Source organism: Notolabrus celidotus, chromosome 2, assembly GCF_009762535.1.
Source record: "Notolabrus celidotus isolate fNotCel1 chromosome 2, fNotCel1.pri, whole genome shotgun sequence".
NCBI classification, from domain to species: Eukaryota; Metazoa; Chordata; class Actinopteri; order Labriformes; family Labridae; genus Notolabrus; species Notolabrus celidotus.
In genome coordinates this window covers 20,131,774-20,147,962 of record NC_048273.1, presented here as the reverse complement: position 1 = coordinate 20,147,962, position 16,189 = coordinate 20,131,774, and the positions used below count along the sequence as shown (strand labels likewise).

Genomic DNA, 16,189 nt, shown 5'->3' with positions numbered 1-16,189 from the left:
TCTGGACTTTAAAAATGATGTTTAACATTAACAACATATTTGGAAATCATGTCACAACTCAAACGGGATCAAAAGATACAATTTTTCTCCTCATTCACTGCCACATCATATTTTTTCATTCATCCCCCCCCCCCCCCCCCCCCCCCCCCCCATAAAGTCCACTGGAAGGGGTGCGACTGAGTTTTCAGTGGTAACTGGATCTCTCAGAAACAGATCATGACCCATGACCCGTGTTACCTACAAGACACCACTAGTTTTCTCAAATGAATGATGATGAACCAATACAAAAATATGAGTTAAGCAACTAGTATAACTGAAGTTTGTGAGTTGCAATTACATATAATTGTAGGTTTCTTTGACAAGAGAAAGTAAATTTCTCATAATGTATTATGTAAGTTATGGTAAGTTATTTTCAACAGAGTATTGAGTTCACACAATAAATGATCATTAATTAAGCAACTTATATAACTTACCTTCCTGAGTTTAAATAAAGCTTTTCTCAAAGTTGAGTTTACTTATGTTTTTTCGGCAGCAATTGAACTTAATATTTTAAGTTTAACCAGCCTAATAATTTTTATAGCATAGTTCAACACTGTGATGTGTGTTGGTTCTAGCTGCGTCATAGAAATTGCAACAAAACTAGTTCAACAGCATAGTGAAACTTAAACAGATTGCTCAAGGTAAATTATTTACTTTTGTTATAGCAACACTCAAGTTTTCTTTTTATACGTTCTGACTCTTTAAGTCTTCAATTCTTACTTTGAGCTGCCACTTTTATCATCTTAAAAGGCTATCATCTAACAGTTACTTTAATAAAACATACATGGATAAATATTTGCCTAAGCTAAGATACAAGTGCCCAGTCTGACTTTTTTTTTTCTTTTTATCTTTGCTGAGGTTTTTTCCATGTTCTTGAAAGCATCCAGTCAAACTATGCTCAACTGTGCACACAGAAGATTTTAACAGGTAACATTCAGCCTCTAAACAACATTCAGGTTTCTCGGGTAAAATGAATGAATTATCTACATTGACATCCCTGCACAAAAACACAAGGAAGCAGACAGCAGATCAGGTATGAGCTATGAGCTGTGAGTGTCAGTTTCGTTTCATGGTGAGATATCACACCAGCACTCACACCAACAGCTTCACAGACAGACTGAAGAAGTGCAGATGTTAGTGACTAGAAGTGACAATGGAGAACTATGTAAGTAAAATGTTTGTACATTTCAAAATGATGGCAGAAGTAATATTAATTTACATCTAACATTTTAAATTGCATAAAAATGATTGTTTTATATATATGTATGTAAGAATGTCTTAAAATATCTTTCAATTTACAACAAACCAGTGAGTATAGACAAATACAAAGTTTCAAAATGTATTTATAAATGTATGTAACTGAATAACTCCATGAGGAAGAGTCATGTAAATGACCTGACAAGAACATAAAACATGTATTCTTCATTCATTCAGTGTTTTTTCGTAATTTCCCCGTTAACATTTGCTTGACGGAATCATTCTAACAATTTATTGACTCCTGGTTTTATTTTAGCTTCCAGCTTTTTGGGTCAAACTGTAGTACGATATAATCTTGCTGGAAACAGCTTTATAAAGATGCATAACTCGCACAACCCTCTTATTACTCGCCCTCAGAAACAGCCTGTAAGATCCCTTCAAAAACATAGATGAAATCCATAAACAACAATAAATTGTGTCATAATCCATGTTGGTTATATTATTTTAATCTTTGGTGTAAAACTGTGGAACAGTCTCATTGTGGAGCTACAGCAATGTCATTACATAATCCAGTTCAGAAGAAGTATAAAGAAATGATTTTCATGAGGTACAAGGAGGAAGACAAGTGTTGATAATCACTAGGGGTTTACTTTTGATTGTCAGTGTAAATATGAAAATTTGACGTGTGGGAATGCACTAGTATAATGCCAGATAATAGTATGAAGGGGTAGGATTAGATAAGTTTTAACTTCTTCCTACTCCTTTTTGCACACGTAAAGTAAAATATTCCTGTGCTTGCTAATGGAACTCATTGATTTGGGTTTTTTTGTATAACTATTTCTTCTTTTTTACTTTTTTTTTTCTATTTTACTTTTACATGTTCAAAATAAAGACATCAAATCAAATCAAATCAAATCAAAACTATAATTAAATTTTTTGAGTAGCCAAAAAAGTGTGATGTTACATGCCTGCAAACAGTCGGATTATTTTTTGAGTGGTAATTAGTTAAAAATGTAAGGAACTGTCACACTTGCAATTTATTAGTTTATAAGTTTTATTAGTTTATTTTCATTCAACCCTAGATCAACTCCCTTTGTTCACAAGGTGGGGTTAATGCATTGCCATGCTGGTGCTGCACAAAAGCAAACAATACTGTAAGAACATGAAAGCCATTCTTGAGAACTAGCCAGTCATAGTTAACAATGTAGATCACTGATGGTGAGCTGAGCAATGGGAACATTGTCCGCACATGCTAAATGAAATGTGGTATGTGTGGTTCTGATACAGATCTCAGCCTCTTACTCAAGTTGTTATTTAGGGGACAAAACCAGCAATCTTAGCCCTCTACCATAGAAACCATTCTTTTGAGTGGCTCTTGAATGAAAATCTTGCTCCCTTTAAAAGCCTTAACTCTAACCACAAGTGTCCACATGTTTGTCTACCTTTTACCAAATTTCAACTGACTTGTATTCATGTGAAATTTTGTGACAATATGTTAGACGATGACCTTTACCTTAACCATCGAAACACAAAATGAGGACACATCTTTTGGGGAAATGGTATTGAGGGGAGTTCAGGGACAATCTATGCCAGGAAACTCAAAGACTTATGTGTACTTGTAGTAAACCATAACAAAATAACTCATTGAAACTTTTGTGATACTATGTTACAATTATATTTGATGTGTGTTAAGAGCAAAAGGAAATTAAGCGGAAATATTAACTTAAATTATTTTGAAACCCCTCTCACCACTCTCAAATTCAAATTCTGACAAATATACTCCGGAGAGAATTTATTTTGGTAGCTATTTATGCAAATGAAAAATAGAAAGCAAAAATTGTTTTGCACCTTCAACAATCTGCTACCTTTTCTAAAAAACTGAAATATACTCAACTGATACAGTAACAGGACTTATTCCTGTCCCTTAACTCTTTCATGATACGGTTTGATTGTTTCAGATAAAGGTGATGACACTCTTCTTCAGTGCCGGGATTCTTTTTCAGGCCTGTGATTCAGATGTGAAATGCAAGAATGACAACGGAGCAGACGTAGACTGGTTTGTGGAAACTTGGAGTGGTGCAAAATGTGTTTCGACCTTTGATCAGTATCAGCAGATAACCTCATCGGATGTATTCCTGTTTCAATAGGTACATTTTATACAAGTTACCCCAAAAAAAAGGTGATGGTGGTTTGTCGTATGTGTACATGGATGAGAGCACAAACGGATGGACACTCAGCAGGAAGAAAATCGACAATATATCTGGCTCTGTGGGGAACACACTGAAACCTCTTTTTGACTACTATGACAGAAAGGTGACGTGTGTGCGTGTGTGCGTGTGTGCGTGTGTGCGTGTGTGCGTGTGTGCGTGTGTGCGTGTGTGCGTGTGTGCGTGTGTGCGTGTGTGCGTGTGTGCGTGTGTGTGTTGTGCAGCACAGTCTTTAAACCAACAACTTATTCAGTGTTTTCTGCTTTACTTTTGTAGACTGAAGGCTTTGGATACATGCTCTACAACGATCAGCCTCCACCTACGTATATTGCTCCTGCATCATTTGGCCACAGTAAAGGTCCAACAATGCTCCTCTTTGTTATGTTAATGTCAGTAAAAGTACAGTGTGATAAAGCTCTCTCTCTGTTGTTTTCTGCTCTTCTGTCTCTAAAGGTGTTGTGTTGTTGGACAGACAAACTGGAGTTTGGCTTTCACACAGTACTCCAAAATTTCCAACATATCGCAGTAAAGAGTTCTGGCCAAGCAGTGGAACTGAAAATGCTCAAACATTTATGTGTGTCACTTACAAATATGATCAATTCAAAGAAATAGGTAGGTCAATGACACACTGCAATGTTATGTTGGATCAATTTGCCAAAGAAATAAAGGTGCATTTAAAAACTCTAGTTATAAATCCTCAGGTTTGCAGCTTAAGTACATCCATGCCTATTCATACGACTCAGTCATCCCAACAACCTTTTACAATGAACTGCAATGTGTTGCACAACGAAGTTGCTTCCCAAATAAGGCCCCCTGGTTTCATAAAACGGAGCTGACCTCAGTGGGCGGAAGTAATTTCACTAGCTTCGCAAAATACACACGTTTTAAGGATGGTGAGTGCTCCAGAATTAAGTGCTGAATTCATATTTTTGTTTTGTAATTTCTTTTTTCCATTTTTAAATTTGTATCCTAGATTTTGTCCTAAAAAACAGTTTTGTATTATAACTACTTTTCATCCTGGTAAATAGTTTTGTGTTATATTTTGTCCCCCATTCCTTTGCAGATCTTTACTCTGGCCTGCTTGTTTTCCACCTGAATCAGAATCTCTATGTTAAGAGCTGGGGAAAGATGAAAGCCCCTTTGTCTTCAAACTGTAGCCTCAGCATCCCTTACCATGTGTACAATGTGAAGAGCATTAATCTGACGGGGCAATCATTCACTAATACTGCAGATCACTCCAAGTGGTGTGTGACAGCTGGTGAGGGCTGGACCTGCATTGCTGATATGAACAGGGAAGAGAGTCAGATGAAGAGAGGCGGAGGTGCAATATGCACCGACAACATTGCAGTTTGGGAGGCTTTTTACAATTTGAAGTCAGATTGTGAAAAATGCAAACATCCTCCTTCTTATGCTGAAACCAGAGAGCTTTAAAGGCACAAGCATTTTGAAAATACAAATGTCTTCATTAACCCTCCTGTTATGTATGTTTCTTAGGAACAGCAATAATTCCTGGGTAAACTTGACCCAGGGCATATTAACTTGTTTTTTATGAAAATTCATGTTAAAACTTTTTTATGTACATTGGATAGTGATTGGGGTGAACTATGTCACACAGTTGCAAAGAAACATTTAGTATTTGACACTTCTGACCCCTTTTAGCCACCACTTTGACTGCCGGGTCAAATTTACCCACAAACAGTATCTATGTAATATAAACATGCAGGGGGTTGCAAATGTGTGAAATCAACAATTTTCATCTTCGCTAATTAAATCAAGCAGAAGAAGTTTCATAGTGAAAATTACTTTTAACATTTTATCTTTTTTTTAAACTTTGAAGTGGGTCAATTTGACCCTCAACATAACAGGAGGGTTAAATGACAGTACTGGGAGCTAGAAAAATATTGTGAGCTTTATCATAATTATTTTGTATTTCATGTCATATCCCTTTTGTATCTGTTTTATAAAAGTTAATTTACATTTATTTTCAAAATCAGGCATTACCTGACTAATGTAAGGCTATAAAGAATTTAATGATAAAGAATATATAATACAAATACATGAATTACTATAGTATTGTCAAATAAAAGCATGTGGTTTTAACAACAAGAGAAACAATAATAATAACAACAATAATATTCATAATAACCATAATCATAATAACAAAGTAAAGTGTGTGTCTCTTACCTGGTTAACTAAAGAAAGAAAGAAAGAAAGACAGAAAGTGTCACTAACACACAATTTAGAACCACAAACCCACACACAAAAATACACATACATGCACACAATAGTATCATATTAACACATTGCACATATTTTAACCCCAGTTTGTTTGAAATGTTGTATTTACTGACCTGTACCTATAGCAGTTGCCCCTTTATGTTACTGTGTTTGTGTCTTTCCCTGTCGTTTGTCTAGCATTAAAAAAAATTTGAATACATGTTACATATTACTTCAACAACAAATAAAGATTTCACAAATAAGACCTTCTTTCTGGGCTTCAAGGTTTTTAATGATCTGACTTAGATTTCAATTGACTTTTGTCTCTGTAACAGATCTATCGGATGGCTTTAGCAGCCTTGGGGGTGCTCTTTCCCACCAAAGATTCAACACACACTGGTGCCTCATTGACACTTTTAATTGTCACAATCTTTACAGTAATCAGGCACTTTTGGGACACGGTCAATTGTACATGTACATGAGATTTTTCAGCAGATAACTTGCTGTTCATTTTGAACCTGCTCTTTGGAAGACTGAAGGAAACAGTGTGGAGAAACTGGAGGATAATAACATGAAATAGGAGAGTTTCTTGTGGGTTAAGATGTCACTCAGGGGCTTTATAACCTCACAAACAAAAAGAAAATGGTAGACAGTTAGTTTACTTTATTTTATTTTAGGTGTTTTATTGGATACTCTTGAACTATGTCTACATATTAGTTACTAACAGGTTTGCTCAAATACTCAAAAAAGTCAGTTTACACAAAAACTCCATTATTTTGCATGTGATATTGATAAACAGCCATCTCTACATCAAAAAGTTCTTGGTTACTAACATGCCAGTGTTGTCTGATAATAACTACCACTGCAGGATTGTTATCACAAAAAGTTGCGGTGAAGTTATAGCATACTCAGAATAAAACCTTTGTGCAGATTGGGATTTTAGTAACTAACCCAGTTTGAGGATCAGACATTAAAATAAAGAGATAACAGTATTATGTTTTTTTGTTGCCCATTTCGTATAACTTTATTTTTAAGGTGATTCTTTGAAGCAGAATGTGCATGTTATGAGCTGGATTAAAAAAATGATCACCCTTCTAGCAGTAGCACCAACCCCCATGATGTGTAAAATGTGAAGGAAGTACAGACCACAAACAAGCAGCCGTTCGGTTAGAATATGAAGCACTTAAATGAGGTTGACCCTTGATAGTGGTTATCAAGTGTCACTCCCTTTGCACATTTGAAATAAACAGAGAAATGACAGACCAGAAAGAGAGCCCACATCACACCAGTTTTCAAGTCTCTGCGTTGGCTTCTTTTTCTTAATTTATTCTATTTTAGGTTGCTTTTATGTACAGCACTTTGTGTTACAATGCCATTGTATGAAAAGCGCTTTATAAATAAAGTCTGATTGATTGATTGATTGATTGATTGATTGATTGATTGATTGATTGATTGATTGATTGATTGATTGATTGATTGATTGATTGATTGATGAGTGAGCTATAAAGAGATTGAGATGCAATATGCACTGAAAACATGGAACTGAATTGTACACATCTGTAAATAAAAAATAGTGTAACTATTTAAATGTTGCCATATCAGTCTGTGATGTAAACATCTAAAATCTCTTTACAGGAGTAAATGGATAATTATTTATTTATTTTTTACATTCAATAGACTTATACTTATGTAATTTGATATTTACAGTCATATAGTTTATAGTCGGCACTCCCCTGCCCTCCCACCAGGACCTGTACTCCTCCAGGATGAGGAAAAGTGCAGGTAAAATCCTCATAGACCCCTCTCACCTGGGTCACCACCTCTTTGACCTGCTGCCCTATGGCCGGCGCTTCACTCTGAGCACCAGAACATCCCAGCACCAGAGCAGCTTCTTCCCTCAGGCAGTATCCCTCAAGAACAATCAAACTGTAAAACACTAAAGACTCCTGTGATATTTCATATACATGTGCAGTACTTGATTTCCGGTGCAATACCTCATAACCATGTGCAATATTGTAATTTATTCCACATCATATTTTATTATTATATTCATCTACTACATGTGCACTCTGGCTTATGCTAATTTAACTTATTTCATGTCTTTTAAAGTACTTCTATACCTTTCTTTGTAAATATAGTATTTTTTATTTTTATTTAGAATTTTTGGATTTGTGTTTAGGTTTATTTATTCATGTCCTTACTGTCTTGTTGTTAAAGGCCCTGTGAGGAGTTTTGAACTGGCTGAGAAACAGTCTGAAAATGATACCGATGCCTCTTTATGACCTTCAATAGCAAACAAGACCATCAGCAACAACACTGACACCTTCTCTGTTGTCATTTTTAATGCCTGAAACCGCCCTGAGGGGGTAGGTGCCAGACCAGATGATGGACATCTCGCTTCAGAAACAGACTTTATTTTAATGTTTCATGAAAAATAATCACATTGCCTGATAAAGTTGACTGTTAAACGACAACAGGACGAGGTTTTTGTTGAAAACACTACTTTTGCATGTATAAGACAAGAGATAAGAGGTATCACTTTGTCCACAAGGGGGCGCCAGAATCGATACAAAACAAAAGTTCCTCACAGCAGCTTTAAGTACCAGTATTCCATTCATCACGTCAAATTGATTGTGTGTGCGAGCTCACTTGGCAATAAAGCTTTCTTTAATCTCGAATCTTGAATCTTGAATCTTGAATCTTGAATCTTGAAAATGAGCATTTCAAATATCCAGAATTTATATTTCTTTCTATTCAGAATTCAAAATAAACATTTTGGATGACTTCCATTTCAGATAGCCTACATCCAAACCAGAATAATCCAAAATTTTCATTCTGGATTATAAAGAATAATGCTTCATATTGAGTTGAAAGGTTTCTGGTTAGAAGAAATGCTGGTTATGTTTAAATACAGTACAGTGTGTGATAGGAGTACGTCCCGGTCCCTTCGCCTCCTCGCCACCAAGCGTCGCAATAGTTTAAACCACGACCACAGCTCCGTCACTTCCTGTCCCCGGACGGAAGTGAATTCATGGCCTAGCAACACACGTGAAAAATCAGCCAGGCCACAACAGACATCTGACACAAGATGGATATTACGGAGGTTCCCCTGAGCCAGGACAGTAAGGGTAAGAAAAATAAGAATAAGAAGCCACAGAAGAAGAGTGCAAGACAGGAGGGGAAAGGAGGAGGCGGCGTGGTGGAGAAGAAGGAGGAGGATTTAAAGATGGAGAAAAACGAGGCAGAATCTGCCTTCCCCCCCACCTTCAGTGTGTCCGAAATCAAGAATAAACAGCGACGACACCTCATGTTCATGAAACTAAAACAGGAGAAGAGAAAGGTAAAGATACATGTTGTAGCTTGAGCTGTTAAAATTAATAAACTACCTGAAATAAATACACAAATACAACAGGAGGCTACAGTGTCATCACATTTGACTAAAAATGTACACATAGTCTTATAGGTTATACGTTTGAATTTTAAAAGGGGCGAGATAATTGGAATACCTTTGTAATGGTAATAATATTTCTAGTCTAGAGGTTAAAAACAAACAGAAGTCTCCCCTTTTTACATTCTCAGTATCTTACAGACCTGTAAGTGGCATGGTAGAGAACCAGACTCTCTGTGCTGCAAGTTGAATTTCCTTTAACTCTCCCCCTTTCACAGCCATATCAGAAACTAACTTCAGTGTTGTCTCTGTGGGGTTGATGTCAGACAGAATGAATTACAGGAAGCTGCAGGAACAGCATTTGTTGACAACTTCAAAAAAATCTGTGTAAAACTACCACATGTACAGCAGCTGTAACTCCTCACAGTAGCTCTGATTGATTGTGATTTGTGTTATTCAAGTGTTAAGGTAATTGTAAGTTGCAAGAACACTCCTTCTGGAATTTCTTGGTATTTTATGTTTTATATTTATATTGCATTGTTCTGTCTAATTTTTTAACCTCTGATTTTAGCAAAAGCTTCAGCTGAAGAAAAAGAAGAAAAAGGAAAGGGAAGCTTTAGGTGACAAGGTGAGTTTTTTTTTTTCTTCCTGTTTTAGATGTATCAATAACAACAAATATTTTTTGTTCGAATTGCTTCATTTTAGAAAGGTACTGTAAAACTAATCACTGTATCATAACTAGGCATTCAATGTTTGATTTCTTCCCTTGTCTCTGATTTAGGCTCCACCAAAAGAGGTCCCAAAGACCATAGAAAATCAGCGGGTGTACGACGAGACAACAGTCGACCCGGAGGATGAGGAGGTGTGGACCTAGTTTGGTTTTGTTCAAGAAATCACAGGTTGTTTGTGTGCTGAGTTTCACATTTATACATTTTTTCTCCTCATCTGTTTTTACAGGTTGCATTTGACGAGGGAACTGATGAGTTTTCTGCTTACTTCAACGGGCTAACAAACCCTAAAGTGCTCATCACCACATCAGACAGACCGAGAGGGGTAAGTGACTGCTGTTAGGAGTAATGCATATTCAGTACCTTTCCCCATAATTTTATTTCAGTGAGAAACATGCCCTGGAGTGAACTGCATTTGGTCTTTTGCAGTTGCATGAATTATACAGTCAGAATTAGACTATTAAGAATGAGTCTAATCATTTAGTTCAGATCTGCTTTGTCGGTGAATCTTATCTGGCACATTTTAGTTCAAGCTTAAACCTTTTTGGATTCAAGAATACTTAATGGAGTTAATCCTAATCTGCTTTCTGTACTCTGATTTGGTTTGAAGTGTGGCATAAAGTCATAACGGTTATTTTTGGTTGAGTCCGCTCTTCAGGATTTGATGAACATGTTATAGACTATTTATAAATAAATAGCACAGGTGTAAAAAAATTACATTCTTCATATTCCACTTCTGTCTGTTGAACTCTTCAATGTTTCTCTGTGTTATCGTTGTAGAGGACGGTGAGGTTTTGTGAGCAGCTGGCCACCGTAATCCCAAACGCCTATGTGTACTACAGAAGAGGTTTGGCCTTGAAGAAGGTCATCCCTCAGTGCGTTGCCAGGAACTTCACCTACCTCATGGTCATCAACGAGGATCGCAAAGTTCCCAGTATCCTCAAAAGGCAGCTAAATGGGAGTCTTTCTGTATGCTGTGATATGGAGATGAAGGATGAGATGTCTGTTTTATTAAATACATTAATATGTTTTTTGTTACTGAGCTTTGTCGATTTCAGATATTCATTATATGAGTAGAAGTTACTAAAGAATGAAATTCTACATCCTTCAAAATCCTTTTTTTTTAAGTTATATTTTTGGGCATTTTCGCCTTTAATGGACAGGATAGCTGGAGAGAGACAGAAAATGTGGGGAGCAGAGATTGGGGGAGGACATGCAGTAAATGGTCAAAGCTGGAATTGAACCTGCAACCTCTGTGATGAGGGCTATGGCCTCTGTATATGGGGCGCGCACTTAGACCGCTAGGCCAACGGCACCCCTCAAAATCCTTTTTTAAAGTCAGCTCCCTTAACCAGGCTTTAAGATGGTTTGGTTCTCTGTCATCTACCTGACGGGCCGACCGCACACTTCAAGGTCAGCAGTGTTCGATTACGCAAGGAGATGAAGGCAAGTTGATCCATCCAAACTTTATTTTTTCTCTTCTGTTGTCTGATCTGAATTTATTAAGGAACATGTAATGACAATAATGATTTTTATATAGCAAATGCCTAAAATTGAGTTTATGGGATGAAAATGCATTGGTTTTTAGACTACTGCTTTGCTGAAACTATTACTCATTGTGTAATGTGTGCTTGCTGAACTCTTAACCTGTTTTCTTATCTACTTGTTCCTTAAACCTTTTCTTTTAGAAGTGAATAAAAACACCTTGGTGAAGTCCCATCTTTGTAGTAGAACTGACTTCTTTTCAATGGTTATAACCTAAAGATTGACTGTGCCAAAGTTTGTAGCATTTGACCTGAACTTTAGAAATTGTCTTTCACTCAAACTTAGCATGACAACAGAGACAATAATTTTACCTATCAAGTTTTGTCATTACGTTACCTTTTTTTCCCTGCAGAGACGAGGCAAAGATCCATCGGAGCACTCTCCAGAAGTGATCCTCAACAACTTCACCACACGCCTGGGACACAGCATCGGCCGGCTTTTTGCTGCGCTGTTTCCCCAGGACCCTCAGTTCATCGGTCGACAGGTTGCAACTTTCCACAACCAGAGAGACTTTGTCTTTTTCAGATTCCACAGGTGAGCATGGTTACTGGGGATTCTGACACTTGGATGTCTTGTTCTGAAACACTCCTTTTCATAAGCAAGTCAACAATGTCGATCTTGCTTTAAAAAGTCTAACCAGCTGTTAATTTGATCTCTTAAGATACATCTTCAAGAATGAGAAGAAAGTCGGTATTCAAGAACTTGGACCACGATTCACCCTAAAACTCCGCTCTCTACAGAAAGGCACCTTTGACTCAAAGTTTGGGGAGTATGAATGGGTCCTCAAGGTGGGTCTTTCAGCAATCACAATTTATTTATCATGCCAAAAAGACAGTGCGTGGATAGAGAAATGAGAAATTCAGACCAAAATAGTTTTATGTACCAGGCTGTGATCATGTTTATTTTCCCTGTCCTCCTTTTTTATTGAATGAGTGTGTATGAGGCTCCTGGGGCTTTTGTAACCAGCCTCAAGTGAACCCTTGAGGAACTGTAGTATTTTGCACTTCCACATGTTCTTCGTCTCTCAAGACCCGAGGCTTCAAAGATTTGTTTTTTCATGCACAAATGTATTGTTGTTTGCCAAAATGTGCATACAGGCTTGCCACCTGGCTTTTAAACCACTGTCATACACTTCAGCAACATGTTCATTATTTCTTACTTTCAAGCTAAAGATGACATTTTCTTGTGTTTCCAGCGCCACGAGATGGATGCCTGCAGGCGGAAGTTCCAGCTTTAAAAAACCTGATTACAAGAGGCTTTTCAGTCGGACAAGGATTACTATCTATATCATCCAAGATGTTCCTGCTGTTTGTGCCTTTGCACGTACGGACTACAGCAGAAATCCCGATACATTTTAGGACAATCAGCGTCACCAGTTCACATTTGTCCTTTCAACATAAATTTAGATTGGAATGCTGATGACTGGATTTTACGGGATCCCGTTGTGGCAGAGTCGGTTGCCATGAAAATCGCTCCTGCAAGTTTCATCTTTTATACCTTTGTAGATAAATTGTGGGACAGGAGTATTGATCTGCTGTAAGGACTTTACCTTCTCCATTACTCAAACACCAGATAGTAACTGGTGTTGGGTGTTGAGCTGTCCACATGAATCCAATAATCTGGTTTTTCCGACCCTCAAGTGTATGTAGAAGTTGTAATGTGAGATCAAATATATCACATACTGATATTATGTGGCCTGGAGTAAAAATGTAAGGATGCCTTGGACAGTAAGTTTTGCATGTAGACATTTACAGGCACCTGTTGTAACCTGTTCTATGTAATCTACATCATGAGTAGTTAATTATGTGCAGCAGGTGCCAGACAAAAACACTTGAAGGTGGCTTATTGAACCTTTTCTCACAGATTTCTAAATGTGTATATACTCATTTTAATAAAATGCAGCTTTGAATTTAATGTGGAATCACCATTTATTCTTAAATTCAAGCATGAAAAAAAATTACAATTCAAAAGGCACAGTTGTGTTGAAAATGGGTCTGTTACTTGTCAGCAAGTAAGTTAAGTTACATTTATCGTGCTGCATTAGCACCAGGAAATGTTTCTGTGTGAGATTTTACAATGGCAAAAGTAAAATACTCTTAAGTTAGTTGCTTGTTCCCAAAATCGTGAACACTCCCAAAACAATTCCAGTCCACGGTGCAGGTCCTGCATCCCAGTTCCTTTTAAGGCACCACAATTGTCTAAACCTGCAAAAGATGAAGCACACCATTGTCAGAGTGAAACCGCAGTTTGGTTTGAGAGTTAGAATTTACTTTATCAGTCATCTATCTTCCAACAAGTTTGTTTCCGAGTTTTGGGCAAATAGGAGCGGATATGGGAATAATATACTGATGAACGTATAATACTGACTCTCTTCAGTCACTAGGAGGCAACACTGTGGCAGGTATGCCTTTCACCCTCTGTTGAATCACCCTTTTTCCCCAGTTTTAGAAACTGGGGAAAAAACCTCCTGTCTGAAGCGTTGTACATTTTACTCTGCTTTCCTTGATTCTACAGATAATACACTTAACAATAAAGATGTACAACAACAACAAAGTGAAGCAACTAACTTTTAGGTTTTACCCAGAAACGATAATTTTCCCATTTATAATTACGCAATTCTGATACTGATCAGCTGTTTGGTTATCACTGAGGCTCTGAAACTGCCAGTTTCATTATGTCGTCAACCTATCTAGGCTCAAATCATAGCAGGCCAGCCTTTATAAACTCTTAGACAAACATCCCCAAGTTTCCAGTTACAAAGTCAGACTAAATTATGAGGAATGGGTACAAAACTGTGTTATATATTACCAGTGAGTACAAAGCTGTCTTATGCTACAAGTAAGCGTGTCCAATGGGGCAGATAAGGGGCCTTCACCTGGTTTTGTAAATCTGGACCTTCAGGGATGAAAATCTAGACCAGGGGTGTCAAACATGCGTCCCGTGGGCCAAAACCAGCCCGCTAGAGGTTCCAATCCGGCCCGCGGAACAACTTTGTAAAGTGAAAAAATTTCAGAGAAGACATTAACTGCAATTTTTCAATAAAACTAACTACTATTTCAAATTTGTCCTCTTGGGGTCGAATAAAATCAAAGTGCTGACAGAGCGCACCTGAACAGCGCTTTTTTTTTGGGGACTTTTTTTCTCAAAATGAGAAAATAGATGACTTGCTGTTTGCATAAACCAGTTGAGATTCATTAAGACTTTTAGATCACTATAAGATGATCCACTAACTACTAACACTAGCACTACACCCCTGCATACAACACTGTCTAGCAAGCAAACTGTTCCTGCTGGAGCTGAGGGGTCCAAAATAATCAACTTATTCATCATCATAATCTCTGTTCTTTTGCAGTAATAATTACACTCTCTCAGGTGAATGGGTCACCTGTGTGTTTGGTGTGTTGGCAACAGGTTTCAGGGCTTAAAGAATATAATATTCGGCCTACTATGAGACTCATCATGGCAAAAAATACAACAGCTGTTTTTGTAAAATATATAGTTCATTAAATGTTAACATTTTCAGAATGTACTTGTACTTTTTTTGCACTAAAACAAAGGGAAACATTTAGAGTTGTCTTTATTTATAGGTTATTATGTTGTGATTTTACTGGTCCCGCCCACTTCAGATCAACGCAGGCTTTATGTGGCCCCTGAACTGAAATGAGTTTGACACCCTGATCTAGACTGATGTAGATTAATCTCTAATTGCAGTGCAATATTACAGTCTCTCTTTAAAACTTGCACTGTTTTTTTTTTCTGACGGATTAGTTCAAAAACACAAGACAGTTTCCATGTCTCCTTGTAAACTACATGGACACTAGATGGGTGATAAAGAGGACTATCCAGGGAGGGGGGGTTACCCACAGAGGGAAGGGGTCTGTCAGCCTTCGCTATAGGAACGAGCAGACTTTCTGCGGTCTGAACGGGTTGTTGCTGGATGACATGCCGGTGAGCAGAGGGTCCTGCTGGGCGTGCTGGAGGCAGAACTGCTGCAGGTCTGCGGCGGCCTGGGACACCTGTGGAGAACAACCGAGTCCGGGACAATTAGCTTACGTTTGTTGGTTGCAGTTCTGTGAATGAAGAGTGGGTTTGTTGTGTGACCCTTCGGTAACAAAACAACAAGTGAAACTATCTACAGATGAAACCAAACACGCCCTAAATGAACATTATGAACGTGGTTACCTTTACTCTGTTGATGCCAGCCTCGAGGCGTAACTGCTGGACGACTTTCTTCATCGCTACTATGTTCGATGATCCCGACATGGTTTTTACTTTAAGGACTTTAGTCTTGAATACTAGGAAAACTTTTACAAAGGATTGGTTGCAGCTAGCTTTGCTAACAAGTCCTTCCTCATCAACAAGTTTCCGGTTGTCTTTAAAGGCGTGTCTAAAATGCTGTATTTATGGGGTTTTAAAATACATGCACCTTTTTCCCTCTCTTAATATTGTAAAACGTGCATTGTTAGTAGTACATTTTACAAGCAAAATCACATTTGAATTAGTGATTGGTTTAAGTTATTATGATCTTAAATCGGAGTGCTGACACTGAATTGTATAGTTAGATATCATGCACTTTGGCTTTTTTGAATTTTTTTGCCAAATGTCACCTTTTTACTTCAGCTTAATACCGACTACCAGCATAATTTACGTTGACTAATTTCTCAAAACATTCGTATCAAAATCATAGCTAGGCTTTTTGACTAGAAAGGAAGCTGTTTCTTGTTAAACTTTATAAATACGACAGTTTCCAGAGTACCTGAATGCAGCATTGAAACTAGTGGTGGAAGTGCATCATCACATTAGACTTAAGTTTGCCTGGCATAAAACTCTATTATGAATACAATAAATGTATTAAATTATTTCAGTTT

The 16,189-nt window shown here is 37.5% G+C and overlaps 3 protein-coding genes across 3 annotated transcripts; 2 read left to right on the top strand and 1 right to left on the bottom strand.

Annotated features, from left to right (window-relative positions):
- The first annotated feature begins 802 nt into the window (after positions 1 to 802).
- Positions 803 to 4,874, top strand: LOC117828839 (deoxyribonuclease-2-beta-like). The gene is made up of 7 exons (XM_034706187.1): positions 803 to 1,204; positions 3,195 to 3,292; positions 3,384 to 3,549; positions 3,720 to 3,801; positions 3,897 to 4,055; positions 4,145 to 4,336; positions 4,507 to 4,874. Exons 1-7 carry the CDS (start codon positions 1,193 to 1,195, stop codon positions 4,872 to 4,874), a joined length of 1,077 nt encoding a protein of 358 aa, XP_034562078.1. The 5' UTR covers positions 803 to 1,192.
- A 3,781-nt stretch (positions 4,875 to 8,655) lies between these two features.
- Positions 8,656 to 13,235, top strand: rpf1 (ribosome production factor 1 homolog). The gene is made up of 9 exons (XM_034708056.1): positions 8,656 to 9,000; positions 9,620 to 9,676; positions 9,830 to 9,910; positions 10,006 to 10,101; positions 10,557 to 10,710; positions 11,140 to 11,222; positions 11,674 to 11,855; positions 11,983 to 12,109; positions 12,517 to 13,235. The coding sequence occupies exons 1-9, from the start codon at positions 8,749 to 8,751 to the stop codon at positions 12,556 to 12,558; spliced, it is 1,074 nt and encodes a 357-aa protein (XP_034563947.1). The 5' UTR covers positions 8,656 to 8,748; the 3' UTR covers positions 12,559 to 13,235.
- Positions 13,231 to 15,713, bottom strand: LOC117830110 (guanine nucleotide-binding protein G(I)/G(S)/G(O) subunit gamma-5). The gene is made up of 3 exons (XM_034708068.1): positions 15,504 to 15,713; positions 15,186 to 15,337; positions 13,231 to 13,525 (listed from the first exon to the last, which is right to left on the bottom strand). The coding sequence occupies exons 1-2, from the start codon at positions 15,582 to 15,584 to the stop codon at positions 15,212 to 15,214; spliced, it is 207 nt and encodes a 68-aa protein (XP_034563959.1). The 5' UTR covers positions 15,585 to 15,713; the 3' UTR covers positions 13,231 to 13,525; positions 15,186 to 15,211.
- Positions 15,714 to 16,189: the final 476 nt, after the last annotated feature.

Bases quoted from the DNA above. Each gene is read 5' to 3' on its own strand.
- LOC117828839 (XM_034706187.1), top strand. The intron at 3,550-3,719 runs GTGACGTGTGTG...TTACTTTTGTAG, and splicing joins TTGACTACTATGACAGAAAG to ACTGAAGGCTTTGGATACAT. The intron at 4,056-4,144 runs GTAGGTCAATGA...ATAAATCCTCAG, and splicing joins TGATCAATTCAAAGAAATAG to GTTTGCAGCTTAAGTACATC.
- rpf1 (XM_034708056.1), top strand. From the start codon at position 8,749: ATGGATATTACGGAGGTTCCCCTGAGCCAGGACAGTAAGGGTAAGAAA. The intron at 9,677-9,829 runs GTGAGTTTTTTT...TCTCTGATTTAG, and splicing joins GGGAAGCTTTAGGTGACAAG to GCTCCACCAAAAGAGGTCCC. The intron at 10,711-11,139 runs GTATCCTCAAAA...CCAGGCTTTAAG, and splicing joins CGAGGATCGCAAAGTTCCCA to ATGGTTTGGTTCTCTGTCAT.
- LOC117830110 (XM_034708068.1), bottom strand. From the start codon at position 15,584: ATGTCGGGATCATCGAACATAGTAGCGATGAAGAAAGTCGTCCAGCAG. The intron at 15,338-15,503 runs GTAACCACGTTC...TGTTCTCCACAG, and splicing joins CTGGCATCAACAGAGTAAAG to GTGTCCCAGGCCGCCGCAGA.